Raw genomic sequence first — 20,487 nt, forward strand, 5'->3', positions numbered from 1 at the left:
TGTGTTTGAACATCAGCTTTATTTAGATTTCTCTATATAAGGAGTAACTAATAAAAATATATACTCAGGCTGTACAATCATAAAGGCAGGTACTTCAATTGCAGAAATCACACAACATGTATGTTCAAGGTGCATGATCTGGAAAAAAAAAATCACAGTAGATCTTCATTATTTAATTATTTTAAGAAGGAAAAGAGAGAGAGTGGGAGAGAAAATGGGAAGTTGGAGACATAGCTAACAGAAAATCACCAGTCCCAGATCCAGCATTGGGCCAGCCAACAGGGTAGTGTTGGTGTCAGTGAAGCTTCCAAAGCTCACCATAACTGCTCATCTTTTTCTAGGCCTGTTTTGCTTAAACAATCGTTTCACAAGTAGATATGGTTAAGACACACCGTGTCTGATGATTCAGAGGAATGGCTTGGACTGTAGCCCAAACCTTGATGTTCTGTGAGGAAGTAAGACTGACTTTTGGTTGTAGTTGTCATCACAAAACCAACACAGTTTCTTTCTGTTTCACAATCACGCTGTAGTTCTCTCCAAACTTCATAAAAAATACTGTCTTCATGTTGCTTGCATCATCACTTATCTCCAATGCTTGATTCCACTGAAAAATAGGAATAATATCAAACATACTAGTGGAAGGTGTCACTACCCATGCAGGGGGCGATGGAACTAGGTGATCTTTAAGGTCTCTTCCAACCCAAACCATTCTGTGACACTGTGATACTAAGAAAAGGCCTTCCCTTCCTGTCTCCTCTGCACTATCTGGACCCTGGAATAATTTCTTGTTGACAAGTGCTCTGCTTTAGCAGTCACCTGTGAGCAGTGATCTGTGAGCAGTGATCTGCCTCTTTATCTGTCTCAGCTGTGTATAGCACATGCCTGTTCCACCCTTTTTTTGTCTATGCCCAGAAGCAGCAGCTATTTACAGGGAACAGTGTTGTTCCCTGTAGGCATACTACTGCTCTGGCTCACCTCAGTCAACATACTCTGTAAAAATATCAATATTTTGGGAAATATCTAGCTGCTGATTCACATCCTCTTTATGTTAAAACAATATATGATAAATTAATTTAAATAAATGTGGAATTTTTTTTCTTTTAGAATTAGGCTATTAGGAAACGCCTTGTTCTTTCAGATGAGAAACATTTGTTTCTTCAGTTGCTTTTCAAAAAGATTTGTATGTGCTGTAAATTCACAGTTAGAATAATAATTTTTTAGGAAGTTTAGCTGTGATTTAAAAGATTTGTCTTCCTCCCAGCTGCCTGTGTGAATTGGAGATTAACATCAGAGATCCTCTCTGAGAAACACTGAAAGGAAATGTTTCCAAAAAGACTAAAAACTTCCCACTTTTCCAATTGGGACTAGTCTGTGAATGCTGACTGCCTTTTGAAAAACAAATCACCTGGCTTTGTTGAAACTAGGCAAGTATACACACTGGCATAAATTTACACCTCATATGCCAACCTGAAAATTACTCCTGTCCTTCCATGCCACCAACACAACATAGAAAGAGAACCCGAAGTTCTCTTTAATTAGTGACCCTTGGAGTCACATTCTTTGCAAAACCCTTAGATACATTTGTTAAGGAGTGTGTAACAGTAGCAATATGTACTTAGCCTCTGTTAGAAGGAAAAAAGGCGGGGGTGGAGGGCTGAGCGGTGGATAGGTGGAAAAGTAATGCATTTGAAAAGCTAGGATGCACTTAAGGGTTGCTTGGAGAAGAGATCTACCATGCCTGGACTGTGGCTAATAATTGCATCTGCCAGTCTCTAAGGGGGAGTTACAGTGAAAACAGCCCCAGGCCCTCCCGAGGGGTAAATAACAAAAGAACAAAAGACAACAATCCCAAATTACAACAAGAAAAATTACAGTTGAACAAAAAAATGTTTCCTTGTGGGATTAGCACAGCACTAAAACACTTACCCAGAGAGGCTGGAGAATCTGTTCTCAGAAATGTCTAGGACTCGTTTGGAGAAGGCTCCAAGTGACATGAGTTAGTTCTGAAGGTAGTCCTACTCTGAGCAGTGGTTAGACTACAGAATTCCAAAATTATTTTCACTTAAATTATTCTAAAAATCCTATGAGGTTCTATAGCAAAATAACTCCAGCTACTCTGTTTTGCTTCCCCTCTGCATATACCTTTTTTCCCCCCCCCCTCACCTTTGCTCTTCGTATATAGCCTTTGGCTAAAGCAACCTACTCTTACTCAGCTGAGAAAGGAGTTGTGAGCCTCTGACTCCATCTGAACCAGGGAAATGGCAAAATGATAAGAGGTAGGACACTGGTGCCTTCCTTTTCCACACCCTCCTCACCTCTCTCTCCTGCTACTGCTGCCTGCAAAGAAAAGCAAAGAAAGCCAAGCCAAACCAGACCAAGCCAAACCAGACCAGACCAGACCAGACCAGACCAGACCAGACCAGATCAAACCAAACCAAACCAAACCAAACCAAGCCAATAAAACATGCTCAGCAATGAAAGCAGCCTTCTAAAAGCCAGTTTCCCACTTCTATAACAGTCACAGGGCTTTGTAATGAGAAAGTAGTTATAATACTGTGCTGCTTTGTCGGTTATACTCGTGACATTGGGACATGCTTTTGTTAAGTAAATACTTCTTTCTTAGTGTTATTTACACTTTTTTTTTTTTTTTTCCTTTTAAATGGCTTGAATCCTCAAATCACAGAAGTGTTAGGAGAAAGGGACTTCTGGAGGTTTTTTCTGGTTCATGCAATTACTGAAAGAGTAGCTGATCTAGCTATGAACTGATCCCTGGAAAATTAAAATATTTTTTGAAGGAAAAAAAATAGAATTAGGTTTCTAAAAAGTGTAAAGTTGACAAATACTGGTAATATACATCTTCAAGTATGCTTTATTTGCAAGTGATTAAAAAGATTCTTAGGCAAAAAAAGTAGTTAATCTCATCCAATGCATAATGGAACATGATTTAGTTCCTGATGCCAAACAGAACGGAAAATGGGTAGATATGACTGATGATGCAGTTTCTGACAAATTACATATAATTAAATGATCAACATTCATATAGTAAAAAGACAATATATACATATGAAGAATTATAAGCAGTTAATATTTAACTACAAGCAGAAGATACTGTAAGAAAAACAAGGGATGTGAGGGGATGGGGAAGTTACAGGCATCTTAGTAATATCAGAAGCCATAGACATTTTTTTAAAGACATTAGCCTGTTCCTGCAAATCACTGAGCTCTCGAGAATAGTATTTGCAATTTAAAACTTACCTAAAACATCACCACAAGGAAACACGAATTCCTATTTTTTGAAAATTATTTTGTTTTAAGAATCTTGCAAACAACTGAAATATGGCATGGCTAAGAAAAATGAATTACCCACCATTTCATAGACTTTGCATTCATCACATTTAAATACTAGATGTCTGGTTTCAGAAAGTCTCATGCAAAATCCAGCTATAAAAACTGACCACAGAAAATTTTCAATGATAAAAAGCTAATGTTTTTAAAGCTCTGACAGCCAGCCAGTTGTGAAGGTGAATTTTAAAACTAATGGTTTACATTTTCTGGAGGACATTAAAAAATATAGTGGTTGAACTTTCTGTAAATGCCAAGCTCTTATCTACACTTTGCATGGAATATTTACCAAAGCTATAATTTTGGACAGTTAATGGAATATATCACTTCCTAGAGTAGTGCCAAAGATAACATCATTATCTTGCCATAACTGTATAATGACAACTAAATAATCACTAAACAAATTCCTATTATGAAATGACATTTTTTTTCTCATATACAATATATGTATTCATTTATATTGAATATAAATCCAGTAATACTATCACAGTAATGTGCTGTAGTGGTCTTTCATAAGTGAGAAAACTGCCCTAATCATCTTTAACATGCAAAGCTTGGAAGAACCCGAAATTCACAGTAAGTAGTACAATCTGTATATGAATCTTCTGCCACCCTAAAGTTAACCAGAACACTTAAGACTGTTGCTTATTTTTCCTATATGTTTGACAAAAGCTACAGTTCTGCATACTGTACATTCACAGTGGGATCCCAGCCCCCTGTACTACCTCCCAGAAGGATCAGGTTACCACTTGCCATCAAGTAAACATTCTAGTATTTAATATAATAATCTTGACAACAGTTGGTCCTAGCTTGAAGTTCAGCAGTTCAGGACTTGATAAAATTCTCCTTTTCATCTCCCTGAAAGGCTTCTTGCTAGCGCATTTTGTAGTCATTAGATACTGACATTTCACATAGCTGTCCTTTAAAATCCAAGTCTACTGTGAAATCCAGGTCACGCTGTAAAAAGATATAAATGTGACATGTAAATAAGACTGTGAGTTTCTTTGAATTCAGCTGAAGATGCAAAATTCAAGAGATACCTAAGGCTGTTTCTAACTTATTTTTAAATGTTGCTACCACTGGGAAAGCAGGATATAGGATGTGTAACAGCATTCATCATACACTCTAGGACTAGGACAAATTTTTTGTTTTCTTAAAGCTGATTTAGTGTCCTAGGTACAACTAGGAAACTTATGAAATGCTGTTGTCATATGTATACTGTAATAATCTTTTAAAGGAACTCCCCACTGAGATGCTCTTAATCTTATTCCAGAATAGCTCTAGTAAATTTCCCATTGGTGAGAAGCCCTCAGTCATTCTTTATCTCATGATGACATGTTTCTTTGAAAGAGACACATAGTGCTACTAAATGAAGATGTCTCTCTACAAGCTTTTGAAAGGCTTCATGTTTCAGAAGAACAAAGCACTAACAAATCCTTTAGAACAAAAGTGGTTTCTCTGTCTTATGATAAATATCAAGAATACATTAATTTTGGCACCTAAATCTGCATAAAGGTACTTACTGCTGTGCCAACAAATTTGAGATATTTTCTTCATTTTTCCCTCAAAAGAAAATCAGTAAATGCAACCCAAAAGAGAATGTTCTGGTCCTCCAAGGACAACATAGAGGTGGGAAACAGGCTGTTTTCCTCTATTTTCACAGCAAGCAGTAGCCTCAGGATAGATTGTGAATGTTTTGATGCAAAGTTTATTTTGTGTTTATTTCTTCCACTGGATCAACACTACCATGAAGACCATATCCAATGTGTATTTGGTAAAAAAAAAAAGAAAAAGTAATGCAAAAAAGGAAGGCAGTGAAATCTTAAGATTTTCTGCAGTCAGCAAATGCAATATTTCAACAGTTACAAGTGAATGGGCAGATTATAACCAGGTTATTTTAGTGGTTGTATGATGTTATAGAAACTGAAGAGAAATATAAAATGGTGCTGTTTCTCCCAGAAGCCATACTTCTCATGTCTTGCTCTTCTATATAGGCAATAGGTTGGCCACCAGACCGTGTCTCATAGCCTTATTACAAGCTGTAGTCTTAAATAAACCAAGTACTTATTCTTGATTTTGGCAAAAAGGATCTTATCACTAATTTCAGTGACAGTATGAAGTCACAAAATGTTAGGCAAGCTGCCTGCAGAGCACAGCTGACTTGGTGATTAACTCAAATAATTTATTTCTTCCCATGCTAGCTCATTTGCAGGCTGAGTATTCTAACATTAGCAGTGCATTATTATTGCTGTCACCAGCTTTGTTGAAGCTGTGACTGGAGCACTTACTAATAATCATTAATTTAGAACCTTTAGCATACTCATTGATTTACTTATATGCAATTTTTTTTAGTGTTGATTACAGTTTGTGATCAATAGAGTTGGAATTAGAATCAGTGATGCTGACTTACCACATTTTTTTCATTTGGTTTCATGGATATACTCCCATAGATTTCTTCTCCTCGTCTCACAGTTAAATAGTCCTCCAAGTAGAAGACAGTTTGCTTCCAGTGAGTATAGGGAGCATCAGGTGCTAAAAATATATATGGGTATTAGTTATAGAAATTTAATCTTTGTCTTACAAATCAAATAAAGATTTGTGAACAACTGAAACAAGACTTCCTTCTCATAGAATGCTTTAACTTACTTACTTACTGCATTAGCAAACATGCTTTAAAATAACACAGTTCTGTTGACTGTCACTGGACTGTCTTCTGATTTTTAGTGGAATGTGTGAGATGTGGATCACATGCAGCAAGAAGGATTCCACAAAGGGGGTTACTGGGCACGATAGCACTTTTTTTATGCTTTCCTTTCAACCCACACGCATTCAAATTGAGGAAATCTTCTAAGTGCTTTGAAAGTCAGAAGCACAAATTAGTTCAAAAAACAATTACATAAAACCATGAAAGAAAGTTTGATCAAAAACTATCAATCACAATGGCAAGGATGAAAACTTTGACTTGTGATCTCAGAACAGCAGATTTTACAGTTCCCAGGAGGGTACAGCTGGGGAAAGGACGCTTGCACCTTGATCTGTTTTTTGAGTTTTAAAAGGCATATGCTATGGGTGAAGCCCAAAAAGGCCTAATAAAACTGTTTAGAGACAGAGTTTTAAGCCTTTAAACAGCAAAGGTATTTATTTGCTGATCCGGGGAACTCCCAGCTCTCGCTGGACAAAGAGTTCCGAGGGTTAAGGGAAAGGGTTGGGGTATTTACACAGTAAAAGGGGAGGTTACAACATCGTTACATTCTCAATTCTTGCTGACTTCATTATATTGTTACAAGGTGATATCAGACCCTATCCATGACATCTTTTATGTCCTTCTTGTGCAGATGTTCACATTCTTTGGTGCCCAGCTGGCACCTAAATGGCCTTGGCCGTGTCTTGTTTTAAGAACAAGACCTACACTTTTAATTATCTTCGAAACAGAAGTTAATCCCGTTCTGGCCTTGTGTTTGGTTACATTGTTCTAGTGGAAAATGACACCTCTCAGCTGCTTTGTTCACTTCTTTCTCAGCTTAACCCTGAATTTTACTGGTTATGAATACAAATTCATTAACATATATTACAAGTTTTAATTCTACATAAAGTAAATTCACACAAACAGCTTGGCCTGCTCTCCTCTCCTTACAGGAGTTAATCCTGTCAGGATCTTTCTCTTTTTCATGGGCAATTTGCCAGACATGTATACTGGTGTAAATTAATTTCTAACCTGGCTTAGCAAAACGACTCTGATGACCTTCTACTATTTAAGTTTTTTACTTTACTTGTTTGCTTTTATTTCTGATTTAAATACAAATCTTTGAGCATTGCCTGAATGCTGCCATTCTCCAGCATTCTCCTCTGCTGGAGAAGTCAGCTACTGAAGTAAGATGTGCTGAGAATTGGCAGTAAAGGAAAGCAAAGAATTCAATAGGAGAAATGTAGCATTTGACAAGTGACAGGAGACAGAATTTGGAGGAAGCCTCTCTGAGCAAGCCTCCAAGGAGGATGAGCAACCAGCAGCTAAGAGGTCTAGTGCAGGAAGAGTGATGAGAAGGGGCAAGTCAGCAAACCTTGAAAGGATCCTAGAATGGGAGTGTCTGATTAATCATTTACAATCTCTGAAACAGCACCCCATGGGAGCTACAGATAGTTTAGAGAAGCTTTTCAGGCACTGGATGAACACAGTTCTTGATAAAGGTTCAAAAATACTGGAGATTGTGCCACCTTTCTCCTCTTTTTCTATGACAGGTAGGCACGGAGTACCTCGTATATACATTTGTAATTTGAGATGAGTCTGCTAAAACCTCTGTAAGAAAAACACTATGCCAAACTTAATATCAGCCCTAGGCTTTTGTCCAAATACAGCTTCTTCTCCCTAATACTATTTAACCTCTCTCCTTCCTCATGTTCTCGCTTTCTATGTGCTAAGGGAAGGTAAGCCCACCTGTAATGCTCTTGCAGAACTTTTTCTGTTTAAGTGAGTCCTCTTTATTCCATACACCCAAGAGGCAAGAGGAGTCAAGAAAGTCCTTATGCAGCTTTTCTTATATTGATACTGGAGCAACTCTGTGTCTATTCTGCAGACAAGCAACTGGCTGCAATAATATAATGGATCCTTTTTCTTGCCACTTTTGATACCTATTCACTGGGATGTCTAAGAGTCAGGCAAAGAATGCCTGTGTTTGAGGGCCAGATTTGTTGATGGAACATTTGATTGGAAAACATTAATCAAATATCCTAATTTATTAGATAGTAGATGTTTATATGCACACATAAAGCAGAAACACATTGTTATTCCTTTTGTAGATGAAGGCACATTCTTCATACAAAAGACCTTTCATAAGGCAATGGAAGTAGACCATCTTTACCATGGTAGGGTACAATTAAGATCACAACACTGTAACTCTCCTGGTCATTCAAAGTTTGTTTTTTTTTTACAGAAAACTGGAGAATTGACTATATTATTTTTAAACAAGATTAATGGGCTGTCTACTGCTGAAAAATATGTGCCTTCTGTGGAAAAAGCAGATGCCTAGAACCTAGTTTTCCACCTTACATTTTGTTCAGCATGAACTCAGAAATATTAGCACTTCAGGATACCACTGCAGTGACTCACAGATTGTTCATGCCTCCCTGGTTACACTTTGTTTCCCAGCACTTTCTGATGCCTATCATGGTGTGGGAAGTACTCTAGGATAATACATTTATAGAATGACCAGGGAAACACGGTTACTGACAAATGTAATAGAAAGTACCAAATAACCACCCATATGGCTATACTTCTAGAAACAAATATAAAGACATATAAAAGTACTCTGAGTTCTGAATCTCATGTAAAAGATTGAAAGCTCCCATGAAGGGAGAAAAAAAAATATTTCTAATCATATTTAAATTACATCAGGTCCCATTTATACCTGTTGGAGTTGTGCACTGGAGGGAACTGCAACTAGCACCAACTGTAACTTGTTGTTCCTGTCATTAAAGTAGTCAAGAGGTTTTTATGTTTCTTGCAACACTGGCTAGTTTTTTTACTCTGGTAAATGGTGCCTTACAGGAATGGAGTTATTCCTTGAAATATCTCCTCACCAAGGTAAGTGAAAGTTTCACATTTGGGTTGTCAGAGGCGATTTACGTAAGCACAATTGGTGTGGTTATATCTTGGGGAAAAAAAACCAAAAAAAGATGTTTTTGTTCTAGACTTCAAAATAGGAATGATCTGGGGGAAACTTGGATGAAGAGCTACTGTCTCACTGAGCTGACAATTCCCTGTCTAATCTGAGGAACCTGACATAGGATTTAGATGTAACTGGTGATGGGCATAAACTCCTGGTTCATAATGCCCATTCAGCTCTAAGTTTGGCAGCCATTTTGAAATCCAGAATTCCTACAAGCAGTAGTCATTTATCCTTCCTGCCCACCTCCCCCCAAAGGTTCAGTAAATCTTTCTGTACCACCTGACCAGTAGCACTGATGCACTGACAGCAATAGAAATAAAAAGAAATACAGATCACCTGTAGAAAATCCCATCTTCTTGTGGCACTTTGTAAATTCAATATTAAAATAGGTGACCAAGGCATGAACATAATCATTACGCTGAATCTGGAGGCAGAATGCAGAAGTAAATGCCAGTTCTTCAGTCTTCACTGTATAAATATCTACTTCCTGTTTTGTGAAGAAAGAAAAAGACACTTACATGCAGATGTCAGTGACTTTAAGGTATCAAGTGATGTACTTAAGCATTTATTTAATGATCCACCACAAAGACACCTGGCAGCCCTCTAACACTGTAAGAAACCAATGGTACATATGAGCATATCAAATAATCTGATTCTATGATCAGCAAGCAATCCAGTTATCTAAGATGACTGAGCGTGGTAAGAAAGGCCACTCACAGAAGAGTTTGCATCCTAGGGAATGGCAGGGAGGGGCTTCAGGAGCTGGAGGAAATCAAGCTAAAAACGTGTTTTGGCAAATACAGGTACAATGGATGTTAAAAGGAGAGATATGTCCCAGTTCTAAGACCTGTTATCTGCAGAGCCTGTCAGCATGAGGAATGAGGGGAGAGTTGTGTTTTTAATAAAAATAAACTTCTGATTTGTTTCACAGAATCACAGAACTGTCATGATTAGAAAAGACCTTTAAGATCACCACATTCAACCAAAAACATCCTCTCCGCCCCCAGTAAAATATATATAACTATATCACCATGCCCACTAGAGCATGTCCTGAAGTGCCTCATCTACAAGGTTTTTTAATACCTCCAGGGACGATTACTCCACCACCTCCCTGGACAGGCTGTTCCAGAACCTAAGTACCCTCTCAGTAAAGAAATTCTTCCTAATATCTAGTCTAAACCTCCCCTGGTGCAACTTTAGGCCATTTCCTCTAGTCCTATTGTTATTGAGAGAAGAGGCCAACACCCACCTAACTAGAACCTCTTTTCAGGTAGTTTTAGAGAGCAATAAGGTCTCCCCTCAGCCAAATTCCTTCTCCAAACTAAACAATACCAATTCCCTCAGCCTTTCCTCACATGACTTGTTCTCCAGACCCTTTACCAGCTAGGTTGCCCTTCTCTGGACATGCTTCAGCAACTCGATGTTCCTCTTGTAGCTGAGTACAGGGGTACGACCACTTTCCACTCCTGCTGGCCACACTATTCCTGACACAAGCCAGGATGCCTTTGGCCTTCTTGGCCACCTGGCCACATTGCTGGCTCATAATCAGCTGGCTCTCAACCATCACCCCCAGGTCCTTTTCCACCAGGTAGCTTTCCAAACACTTCTCCCCAGGCCTGTAGCATTGACTGGGGTTGTTGTGAACAGAGTGAAGAACCTGACACTTGGCCTTGTTAAACCTCATATTATTGCCCTTGGCTCACCGATCCAGCCTGTCCAGGTCCCTCTGCAGAGCCTTCTTACCTTCAAGAAGATCAACAATCCCACCTAACTTGGAGTTGTCTGGAAACTTGCTGAGCAAGAACTCATCCAGATCACTGATAAAGATATTGAACAAGAGTGGCCCCAAAACTGAACCCTGGGGAACACCACCGGTGATTGGCTGCCAAATGGATTTAACTCTGAGCACAACTCTCTGGGCTCAGCCATCTGGCCAGTTTTTAACCCAGTGAAGAGTACACCTGTCTGTGCCATGAGCCCCAGCTTCTCTAGGAGAATGCTGTGGAAGGAAGTGTCAAAGGCTTTACTAAAGTCCAGCCAGACAATGTCCACAGCCTTTTCCTTGTCCACTAGGTGGGTCACCTGGCCATAGAATGAGATCAGGTTGGTCAAGCAGGACCTGCCATTCCTGAACCCATGCTGACTGGGCCTGATCCCCTGGCTGTCCTGCACTTGCCACGTGGGTGCACTCAAGATGAACCTCTCCATAATTTTCCCAGGCACTGAGGTCAGACAGGTCTGTAGTTCTCCAGATCCTCCTTCTGGCTCATCTTGAAGATGGGTGTCACACTGGCAAGCCTCAAGTCATTTAGGACCTCCCTGTTTAACCAAGGCTGTTGCTAAATGATAGAGAGAGGCTTGGAGAGCTCATCTGTCAGCATCTAGGTGCACAGACATCTGAGTGTCCAAGTGATGTAGCAGGCAATTAACTACTTCCTCCTGGATTATGGGGCGTTTGTATTTCTCTCCATCTTTATCATCTAGCTCAGGGAGCTGAATACCCTAGGAGTAGCTGGTCTGACTATTAAAGACAGAGGCAAACAGGGCTTTAAGTATATTTCAGTCTTTTCCTCATCCTTGGTTGTAATGTTTCCCCCTGCATCCAACAAAAGATGGAGATTCTCCCTGGCTCTCCTTATTGCTGATGTATTTGTAAGTTTTTTTGTCATCCCTTATGACAGTGGCCAGATTGAGTTCCAGATGTCCTTTTGCCTTCCTAATTTTCTCTCTGCATGACCTAACAAGATCCCTGTACTAATCCCAAGATACTTATTGCTTCTTCCAGAGAATTCTCTTATTTTTTTCCCTGAGTCTGAGCAAAAGCTGCCTGTTCAGCCAGGCCTGCTGTCTTCCCTGTCCTTTCTTCTTACCGCACATGGGGACAACCCGCTCCTGCACTTTTAAGATCTCCTTGAAGAACATCCGGCCTTCCTGGACTCTTTTGTCCTTTAGGACTGTCTTTCCAAGTCACTCTCTCAACCAGTGTCCTGAACAGGCTGAAGTATGCCCTGGGGAGTCCATAGTGGAGGTTTTGCAAACCACCTTCACTAAGGACTGAGAACTTCCCCATTTAGTGGTCACTAAACCCAAGGTGGCCTCTGACTACCACATCTCCCACCACTCTTTTGCTGTTTGTGAACAGCAGATCTAGCAAGGCACCTCCTCTGGTAGACTCACTCACAAGCTGTGTCAGGAAGTTATCTTACATACACTCGAGGAATCTCCTAGCCTCTCTCCTTTCTGCTATGTTACATTTCCAGCAGATGTCTGGTAGGGTGAAGTCCCCAACCAGAAGAAGGGATGGCGACTGTGAGACTTCTACCAGCCACTTGCAGAATGCTTCATCTGCCTCCTTCTCCTGGTTAGGTGGTCTGTAACAGACACCCAACAGGACATCCACCTTATTCACTTTCCCCCTCACCCTAATCCATAAACACTCAACCATATCATTACCACCATCAAGCTCTATACAATCAAAACACTCCCTTAACACAGAGCCACCTCACTGCCTCCCATTCCCTATCCTTTTTGAAGAAAGGATAGCCATCCATTGCAGCATTCCAGTCATGAGAGTTGTCCCACCATGTTTCTGTGATGGTGACTACTTCACAGCTGTCCTGTTGTACAATAGCTTCTAGCTCCTCCTGTTTGTTGCTCGTGCTGCACGAAATGGTGTAGATTCAGTTGAGCTGGGCTATAGGTTGCATCCCTAACATTGCCATGTCACCCCTATGCTCATTTCTAGTCGAACTGGTTTTATCCCCTTCCCCCTTCAAACCTAGTTTAAAGCCCTCTCAATGAGCTCAGTGAGCTCCGCCAACTCCTGGTCAAGAACAGTTTTTCCCACTGTGGACAGTTCCACTCCATCTCTGGACAGCAGGCAGAGTTTCCTGTAAACATCCCAGTGATCAAAGGACCCAAAATTCAACCTATGGCACCAGCCTCTATGCCATCTGTTGATCAGGTGTGCTCTTCTGTTCCCTTCTGTTCCCTTCAGCATTCCCTGCCACTGAAGAAATTGAGCAAAACATCACCTGTGCTACTGATCCCTCTACCATTTGGTCCACTGCCCTGAAGTCCTTTTGTACAGTCTCAGAACTTCTCCTGGTAATCTCATCATTGCCCACCTGCATGACCAGTAACAGGTTGTAACAGGGTCATACCAGAACTGGGAGTGTCTCTGACCCAGGCCCCAGGGAGGCAGACTTTCCTGTGGGATGGGTCTGTCTGGCATACCAGGCCCTCTGTTCCCCTCAGAAGGGAATCTCCTATGACAATTACCCACCTTTTATTTTTTTAAAGAAGTGGTCCTAATGCATGGGCTGCTTGCCTCCATCAGCATCCTCATTTGACTGGTCCTCCAGTTCCAGAGCCCCACATCTATTATGTAGGGCCAACTGGGAAGATGGGGGAGACCAGGAAGGGATTTGCCTGCTGCCCTAAGCAGGGACCCATTTCCATTCACCCCTGTCTCTTCAGTCATAGAATCACAGAAAGTTGGGGATTGGAAGGGACCTCGAATAATCATCGAGTCCAACACCCCTGCCAGAGCAGGGTCACCTACAGGAGGTCACGTACGAATGCATCCAGGTGGGTTTTAAATGTCTCCAGAGGAGACTCCACAACCTCCCTGGACGACTATTCCTGTGCTCTGACACGCTCAGAGTAAACAAAATTTTTCCTGGCATTTATATAGAATCTCCTGTGCTCAAGTTTATATCCATTACCTCTTGTCCTACCATTGGGCTTAGTTGAGAAGAACCTGGCACCATCCTCCTGTCTCTCTCCCTTTATGTATTTATAAACACTTTATAATTAATATATTAATAATTATATTTATAACGAGGTCACTCCTCACTCTCCTCCAAGCTGAAGAGACCCATCTCTCTCAGCCTTTCCTTTTAACGGAGATTTTCCACTCCCTTCATCATCTTGGAGGCTCCGTGCTGGGCTCTTTCAAGAAGTACCCTGTCCTTCATGAACTGAGGGGCCCAGAACTGGACACAACAGCAGGTCCTCCCCCGGGCTCCACCAATCTCTCTCTGACACATTCCCAGTACTTCTCAATCTCTCCACCTCCTCTTTCAGTTCTACCACTAGTCTCAGCAGATCATTCACCTGATGACCGAGTGCACAGGTGTTGTCACTGCTTCCCTCTGCTAGGAGTGGCAGGCTCAGACATTCTGCTTGTGCCTCCGGGCCAACTCCATCTAGGTCACCTCATTCTTTTTGGTCATGGTTCTGTGGACCGAGTTCATTGGTTCTTTAGTCACGGGCCGAGTGGACGCCACGGCTAAGTCTTCTTTAGGGAGGGAGATGCCTGTAGTCGCCCTCACCTCCTGCCCTCAGGCCCTCCCTGCCCTCTCCATTGCGGGGTCGTTGCGGGAGGCTGTGGGCTCCGTTGCTCTGGCAACGCCCAGGTCTCGCCCGCGGTTCTCGCGATAGTTGCCGCCTGGTGGCGCGTCCCGCCGCTCCCCGGTGGTCTCCCTGGGGGGCGGGAAACACTCGGGAGAGGGAAAGGAAAACTGGGAATCCCCCGGTAGCCGGGATCTGCCGCCCCGGTGCTGCTCTGCCTTGGGGCAGCCCCACTCAGCGTATGGGGAAACGAGCTTCAGCGTATGAAGAAACAATAATTTTTTTACGATGCCAGCCAGATATGAGACAAATGTGAGGGTTTTAATTAACTAATTAATTAATTAATTAATATAGTGTGGAAACGGACCTCATCCCTTTCTGGTGATCTGCCTGAATCTTAATCTGGCTACTGTGTATTTTTATATTAAATGCTGCTGCTTATTGGATGTTAATTACAGCGAGCAGCACAGGGGACAAATGCTATCTTTGCATAGAGCAGGTGGTAAAGTCACGATTTCACAGATTGCAGAAATAAAATGGGCATAGTTAAAACAGCGATCTGGTCAAAATACAGCTCTTAACTTATTCTAAAAAATGCGTTAAGCTGAGCAACTGGGGTGTCAGAATTACCAGCTAAATAAAGAGGTCCAGACTGTGGCTGGCACTGCAGGAGATACCATGAGACATCCAATGCTACAGCCCCCTGGGCAGACAAAACTCCAGTTTTTACAGTCACTACATAAAGAGTGGTTCTTGGGCTGCCCAGTGACATGTTCTAGGACTGAGTAAACGATGGACAAAAGACCATTTATATTTTAAAGGATGACAGTTTGAGATGCAATGTTGCAGGCTGCTTGTTTGAATGGTATCACCCTAGCTGAAGGCAACCTAAGGAATGGAAGAAACAGCCTTGGATGACATCTTTCCTGATGGGAAAAAAGTCTGACCTGCTGCCTGCATGGAAATGGCTTCTGGAGTGCCTCTGCACCTCTTTTGTGATCCCCTTGCCAGCCAGTCACCTTACAGCAGCTGGGACTGTGGGAGCCTGTGTAGAAGTTGAGAGGTTCAAATCTCCGTGAATGTTTGGGTTTGGTGGGTTCTTTTTGTGGTTTTGCTTTTGATTTTGTATTTGGAGTTGGGTTTTCTCCCCTTCCTCTTTCCCATGGCAAAACCCCAACATGGGATGTGATGGTGAATGCAGTACTGGGGCAAGTAAGGGGGATGAACTGGTGTAGAAGCTGCTGGACAGGCAGCATTGGTGAAAGCAGTATTTCCAGCTTCAGGGAAAGAATTGATCTGAAGGCTGAAAAGTAAAATTAACTTCTAGGGAAAGGAGGAAAGACCAAGCCTTCTTTCTTTCCTGACAGACACTGAGAAACTGACCTTTATTGTCAGTTGCACACATCCATACAGAAGTGAGGGGAACACTGAGTGCAATAGTTGGCCCACAGAATGCATTCACTTTTTTTTGGAGAATATGATTTACCTATTTTTCTTTTTTCTTTTTTTTTTTTTTTTAAAGAGTGCAGAGAACTAACAGTATTATTGTGGGGAGAGAAGAAAAAAACGTTACATTCTGGGTATTTTGGGGGAGCAGGGAAAGAATGGAGTATCTGAGATTGTTTTTACTAGATATTACAGAGCATACGTTGGTTTTCTATTAGATGTAATAACAGGGAAGCAAATATAGCTATGGCTTCTAGATAACAGAGACCTCATCCTCCTGCTAAGGCATTTATTCTGCCATCTTTTCTTGTTTGCACAAAAGGAAATGCCTGAAAATTACAAGGGTGTTGTTTGGTTTAGGGTTTTTTTTTTGGGGGGGGTAGAGGTGGGATGGATTGGAGGAGTTTAGTCTAAGAATTCTGAGAGGAAAGACTGTGGGGAGAACTTCTGGAAATGAATGAGTGACAGGGAAAGTCATTTAGGAAAGGGAAGGCAGATTTTCACATGGAAAAAAGGAGTAGAAATAAAAAAAGGAAAAAGGAGCAGCATTTGAAGAAAGATGGAAAATAAATGGCATAGGTGCCTCTTGCTTGGCTTTAGGAAAAGCTGAGAGAAAGGAATGTGATTAGGGAGTTCACTGATGTGGCAGTGAAGTAACAGAAAAGTCTCATGAAGGCTGCCTTGACCTAAATGTCATGGAAGAAAGATGTGGTACTCATTGCCACTCACAGATAAGTGCCTCATCTGTGTGGCTGGATCCCTCTGAGCAACAGCACCTTTTCACAGAAAATACAGCAGGTCCCCTGTAATGAGGTGAATCACTCAGGTGAATCACAGTACTTCCAAAACAGAGGAAATTTCTCAGAGAACTGGCTATTCAAGCACACAGGTCAATGTTTTTTTTCACTGTTATGCTGTGTTCTCTGATAAACTATAATGTTGCATAGTATTTTGTGCAGGGAAGGCAGTTTGTGCTGTAATTAACATTAAACTGTAATTTTAAAGTGGTGTGTGACCTCCAGGAGTTTAAACTGTTCCTAGCAAGTGTGGGACAAGTGGGAGCATAGAAGTAGATCAATTCCTTTATCAAGTCCTTTTTTGTTTTGTTTTGCTTTGTTGTTGTTATTTCTCTGTGGCTTGATAAGGGAAGATATTCAGGAAAGTACAACAGTATTTTTCATTATAAACTGGATGTGGCGTGTTCTTCATTCTTAGTTGGTTTTGTCAGTTTTTGCCAGTTTCTGATTGTAGATTTTCCTACAGCTGTGTGAACAATTGATTTATTGTTACTGTGTTCTCTGGTGCTGACATCAAATAAAATTAACGTGGTGAAAAAGTTTTGGGTTAGCCCAAACCCATTTGTATTTCTCTGCTGTGCAAGGGGATCAGAGATAAAAACACAGCTGGTTTACTGAGTTTGAAAGTAAACTCAGTGAGGGCAAAAAGAATGGGCAAAAACACTTCCATTTTTTTTTCAGGCAATGTTACTGAAAGCAGTAGATCCTCAGGACACTTAAACACTTTTCCTGAGATCAGTTATTGGCTCTGGTGGTTTGAAGATGCTTTGGTTCCACTACCCTTCCTGTCTTACTTGCTTGGGAATTTAAATAGAGGACTCCTACCTGCCAGGAATATTCCTAGGCCCCTGGAATATATTTCAGAGATCATTCAAAGGGGAATTCCTTCCACCACAGAGAAGATGCTGTATTCCCTGCATGCACCACCCCCCAGTGCACCTGTGGCTTAGTGGCATGAGTTCCTTGAAGGTTGATGACTTGGGTTGCATCCAATTCCTGAAGAGTACAAATGAGGAAATTTTACTCAAGTCTCCAGCACTCTAGGTAAGTGTCATGGTTACACTGCATGCAGGGGTTGATGTCTTATTTTGCAGAACAACTCAGAGTATCTAATTCTGAAACAATTGCAGAAGCACAGGGCTCTGACTGGTCTGTTAAGAATGCATCGACTGACTAATGTACAGGAAACCTAGACTCATCTGGTAGGTACCCCAAGTTAGCTGGCTTTGTGTTGAATATACTCCTAAAAATTCCCTTTGTGAATCTAATATGAAGAAGCTGCACCATCTTGTAATTCTATAATAAAACATTTGAATTATTAAACATTACTGCTTTACTTATTCTCAAAAGTCTTCTTAGGCTAATATTATTTTATGAGTTCACAAATAGTTTCAGGATCAAAGAAATGCACTTTATATAAGTAAACCGTGTCCAAAAGGAAATTATATTATAAAAAAAATAAATTCAGCCTGTTTTTCCTGCTTCCATATTGCTACCCTGAACTTCCTTAAGTCGAAGGCTGTTGCTTTCCTCCATCTTGACTTCATCATTGACTATTTTCTCCTTTTTTAGTGATCAGTTTGTAGCATTAGGGACAGATTCTGGAATGCAGAGTGGTTTCTGCTTGTGTAGTTATTGCCTATCTTCTTAGACCTAATTACTTTAAAAGGCCACCTAAAGAAAACATTATATTTGCACTTCATTTAAGGGCATGCAGCTTTTATAACTTTATTCCAGAGAACCCAACTCATTTTGCCACCTCTTACTCTCCAGACATTGCAGTCTGAATAGCTGTTAATTTTGTGTATGTTGCAATTTTAAATTCCTCTGGCTCAGGCTGTTTTCAGACACAGCCATCTTATGCTCCCCTCAGTTCAGATGGACTGTGCATGCAGATACTCATACAGAGTTTCTACTTCTGTTCCTTTTTCCTGCTTCCAGTAAAGGTTCTGCAGACTAAAGGTTTCCATTTTGCATATGGGAATACTTAATGCTGTGTTTGTTAATGGCAAAAAGTGAAATGGAAAAAGTAGAACTGAGACTTTGGGATACATGTGCACTCTCCCTTGGATTCATGGACCTGATGCTGTCATTACTATTGATGAGGACAGCATTAATGGAGTAGTCCCACTTGAGGAGGATTCCTTCACAGGGAAGGAATTTTAAGAGCTTACATGAGCTCTTGCAGGCTATAGATTGTGAACTTGGTCTTGTAAACAGGGAGTAGTGACTGTTCAGCCTTATGTACAAGAGGGTACAAGCTAACATCTGGCTGCAGATGTAATGTTGGGGTAGAAGACCACAGTAATATCCTGGATAAGGCTAAGAATTAGGAAGTTATACAAATAAAATATACCCTGGAGTATTTCATCAGAGCTGACCAATCCAGAAACTGATGCTTCAGTCTTTTTTACTGCAAACAGGATAATTTACTCCTTCTCCTCAGCAGCATTCCATCAGTAATTTCCAACTTCTATTTACAAGAAGGTAAGGCAATAAAAATTCATATCTAAACACACCATGTCTCTATTTATCCAGTATTTGCACATATATAATTTGTAAGAGTCTCAAGTTAGCTTAACAGTAGCCAAATGAGTATAGAGTCATCTTGCTTTTGGGTATTTCATAAGCAATATTAATATTCATGCTTAGCTCAAGTGACAGTACTGCACATGTGCAACATACTAGCATTGACTAATTTAAAACTGCACAATTTTCCTTCTTAGTGTGATAGCATTCTATGATGATGGCCTGTGTAGCTAGTTATAAGCATACAAATATACCAGTAAAACAAAAGCAGCAGGTCTCCAAAGAATCCTACAGTTAGGTGTAAACATTCATAATTAGGTATATTTGGAATTACCAAACCTTTATTAAACAGGCATTGGTCACCACTTGCTTTGGATCTACTATGTCCACCAATGGCTCCTTCATGGCAACATCCCTAATACAGGTCATGTCAAAGCCGTACACATTCTCCCACCCTGTCAATGCAAATGGATGCATCAAAGATTAGCAGCAATAATTATCTTTTTTTCTCAAAACATCTTTCATTTCAAAGAATTTCTACCATCAACCAGCTTTCAGGTCTCCTCTTGAGCTCTTTGCTCCTTGCCTGGTTGTCTATATTACCACTGCTATTTTGCAGTTAATCAAATTGTGGCTAAATAACCCCTAGATGGACATCTTTAAATGAGTGTCCCTAATGTACCCAAAACTGTGATGTATGAGATTTTTCAACGATTTTTATGGCTTTAGGCATTTGGGAGTGCTGCCCAAAATAATATAATATGTCAGGTTGAGACTTGGGAATAGCTGCAAAGACCGTCCTACCCTTTCCTATTCATTCTGGTCAATTGTTTCTTTTTGCAGAGATTGCTATTCAGTTGGCAGTTTGGATGCTCTTTTAATTATTTAAGTAGTTGTAATTAGCAAGTGAATTAGCAAGTTGGAAAAAGCAAGTGAATTACTGAGAGGAACAGAATTACAGGCGTGTACATATTTGGGGCATCCAACTTTTAATCTGCATGTACATCATGACAAAAAAGCAAAATATCTGCTTTCTAAAAGAGTTAAGAGCTATGCTCATCTTTTGTATTTGAACTGTTCTTCTGATTGTTCTGATAAGTGCTTCTTACCTTGCTAAAGCTTTTGGATTTTGTTTTTTTCTTGACCAAAATGAAACATTGAAAAGTACAAGGGCCTTGCTTTTAAGACTTCTTAACAAAATGAAAACAAAAACCTCCAAAAAAAAAGAAATCTTGGTCTTTTGAATTATAGGAGACAAGCTCTGTTCCATCTAAAAGTCTACACTGAATACTGTGAATTTTTAAAATAACATTTGAATACAAACAAGGTAAACTGATAAACAGCAATTGTTGTTC

At 40.6% G+C, this 20,487-nt stretch overlaps 1 protein-coding gene across 4 annotated transcripts in view; it reads right to left on the reverse strand.

The window, feature by feature from the left end:
• Positions 1 to 20,487, reverse strand: part of PRMT8 (protein arginine methyltransferase 8) — a 73,198-nt gene continuing 52,711 nt past the window's right edge. For 3 of the 4 annotated variants that reach the window (XM_071762797.1, XM_071762808.1, XM_071762815.1), the window contains 4 exons: positions 19,472 to 19,587; positions 9,342 to 9,492; positions 5,753 to 5,874; positions 2,847 to 4,299 (listed from right to left, as the gene is read on the reverse strand). In XM_071762797.1, coding sequence (XP_071618898.1) covers positions 4,216 to 4,299; positions 5,753 to 5,874; positions 9,342 to 9,492; positions 19,472 to 19,587 — 473 coding nt within the window. In that variant the 3' untranslated portion in view covers positions 2,847 to 4,215. Of the gene's footprint in view, positions 139 to 2,209; positions 4,300 to 5,752; positions 5,875 to 9,341; positions 9,493 to 19,471; positions 19,588 to 20,487 lie in introns of those variants that run through there. The other variant, XR_011729612.1, reaches the window with a different exon arrangement.

The sequence above is a fragment of the Heliangelus exortis genome, chromosome 1 (genome assembly GCF_036169615.1).
Source record: "Heliangelus exortis chromosome 1, bHelExo1.hap1, whole genome shotgun sequence".
Classification (NCBI taxonomy): domain Eukaryota; kingdom Metazoa; phylum Chordata; class Aves; order Apodiformes; family Trochilidae; genus Heliangelus; species Heliangelus exortis.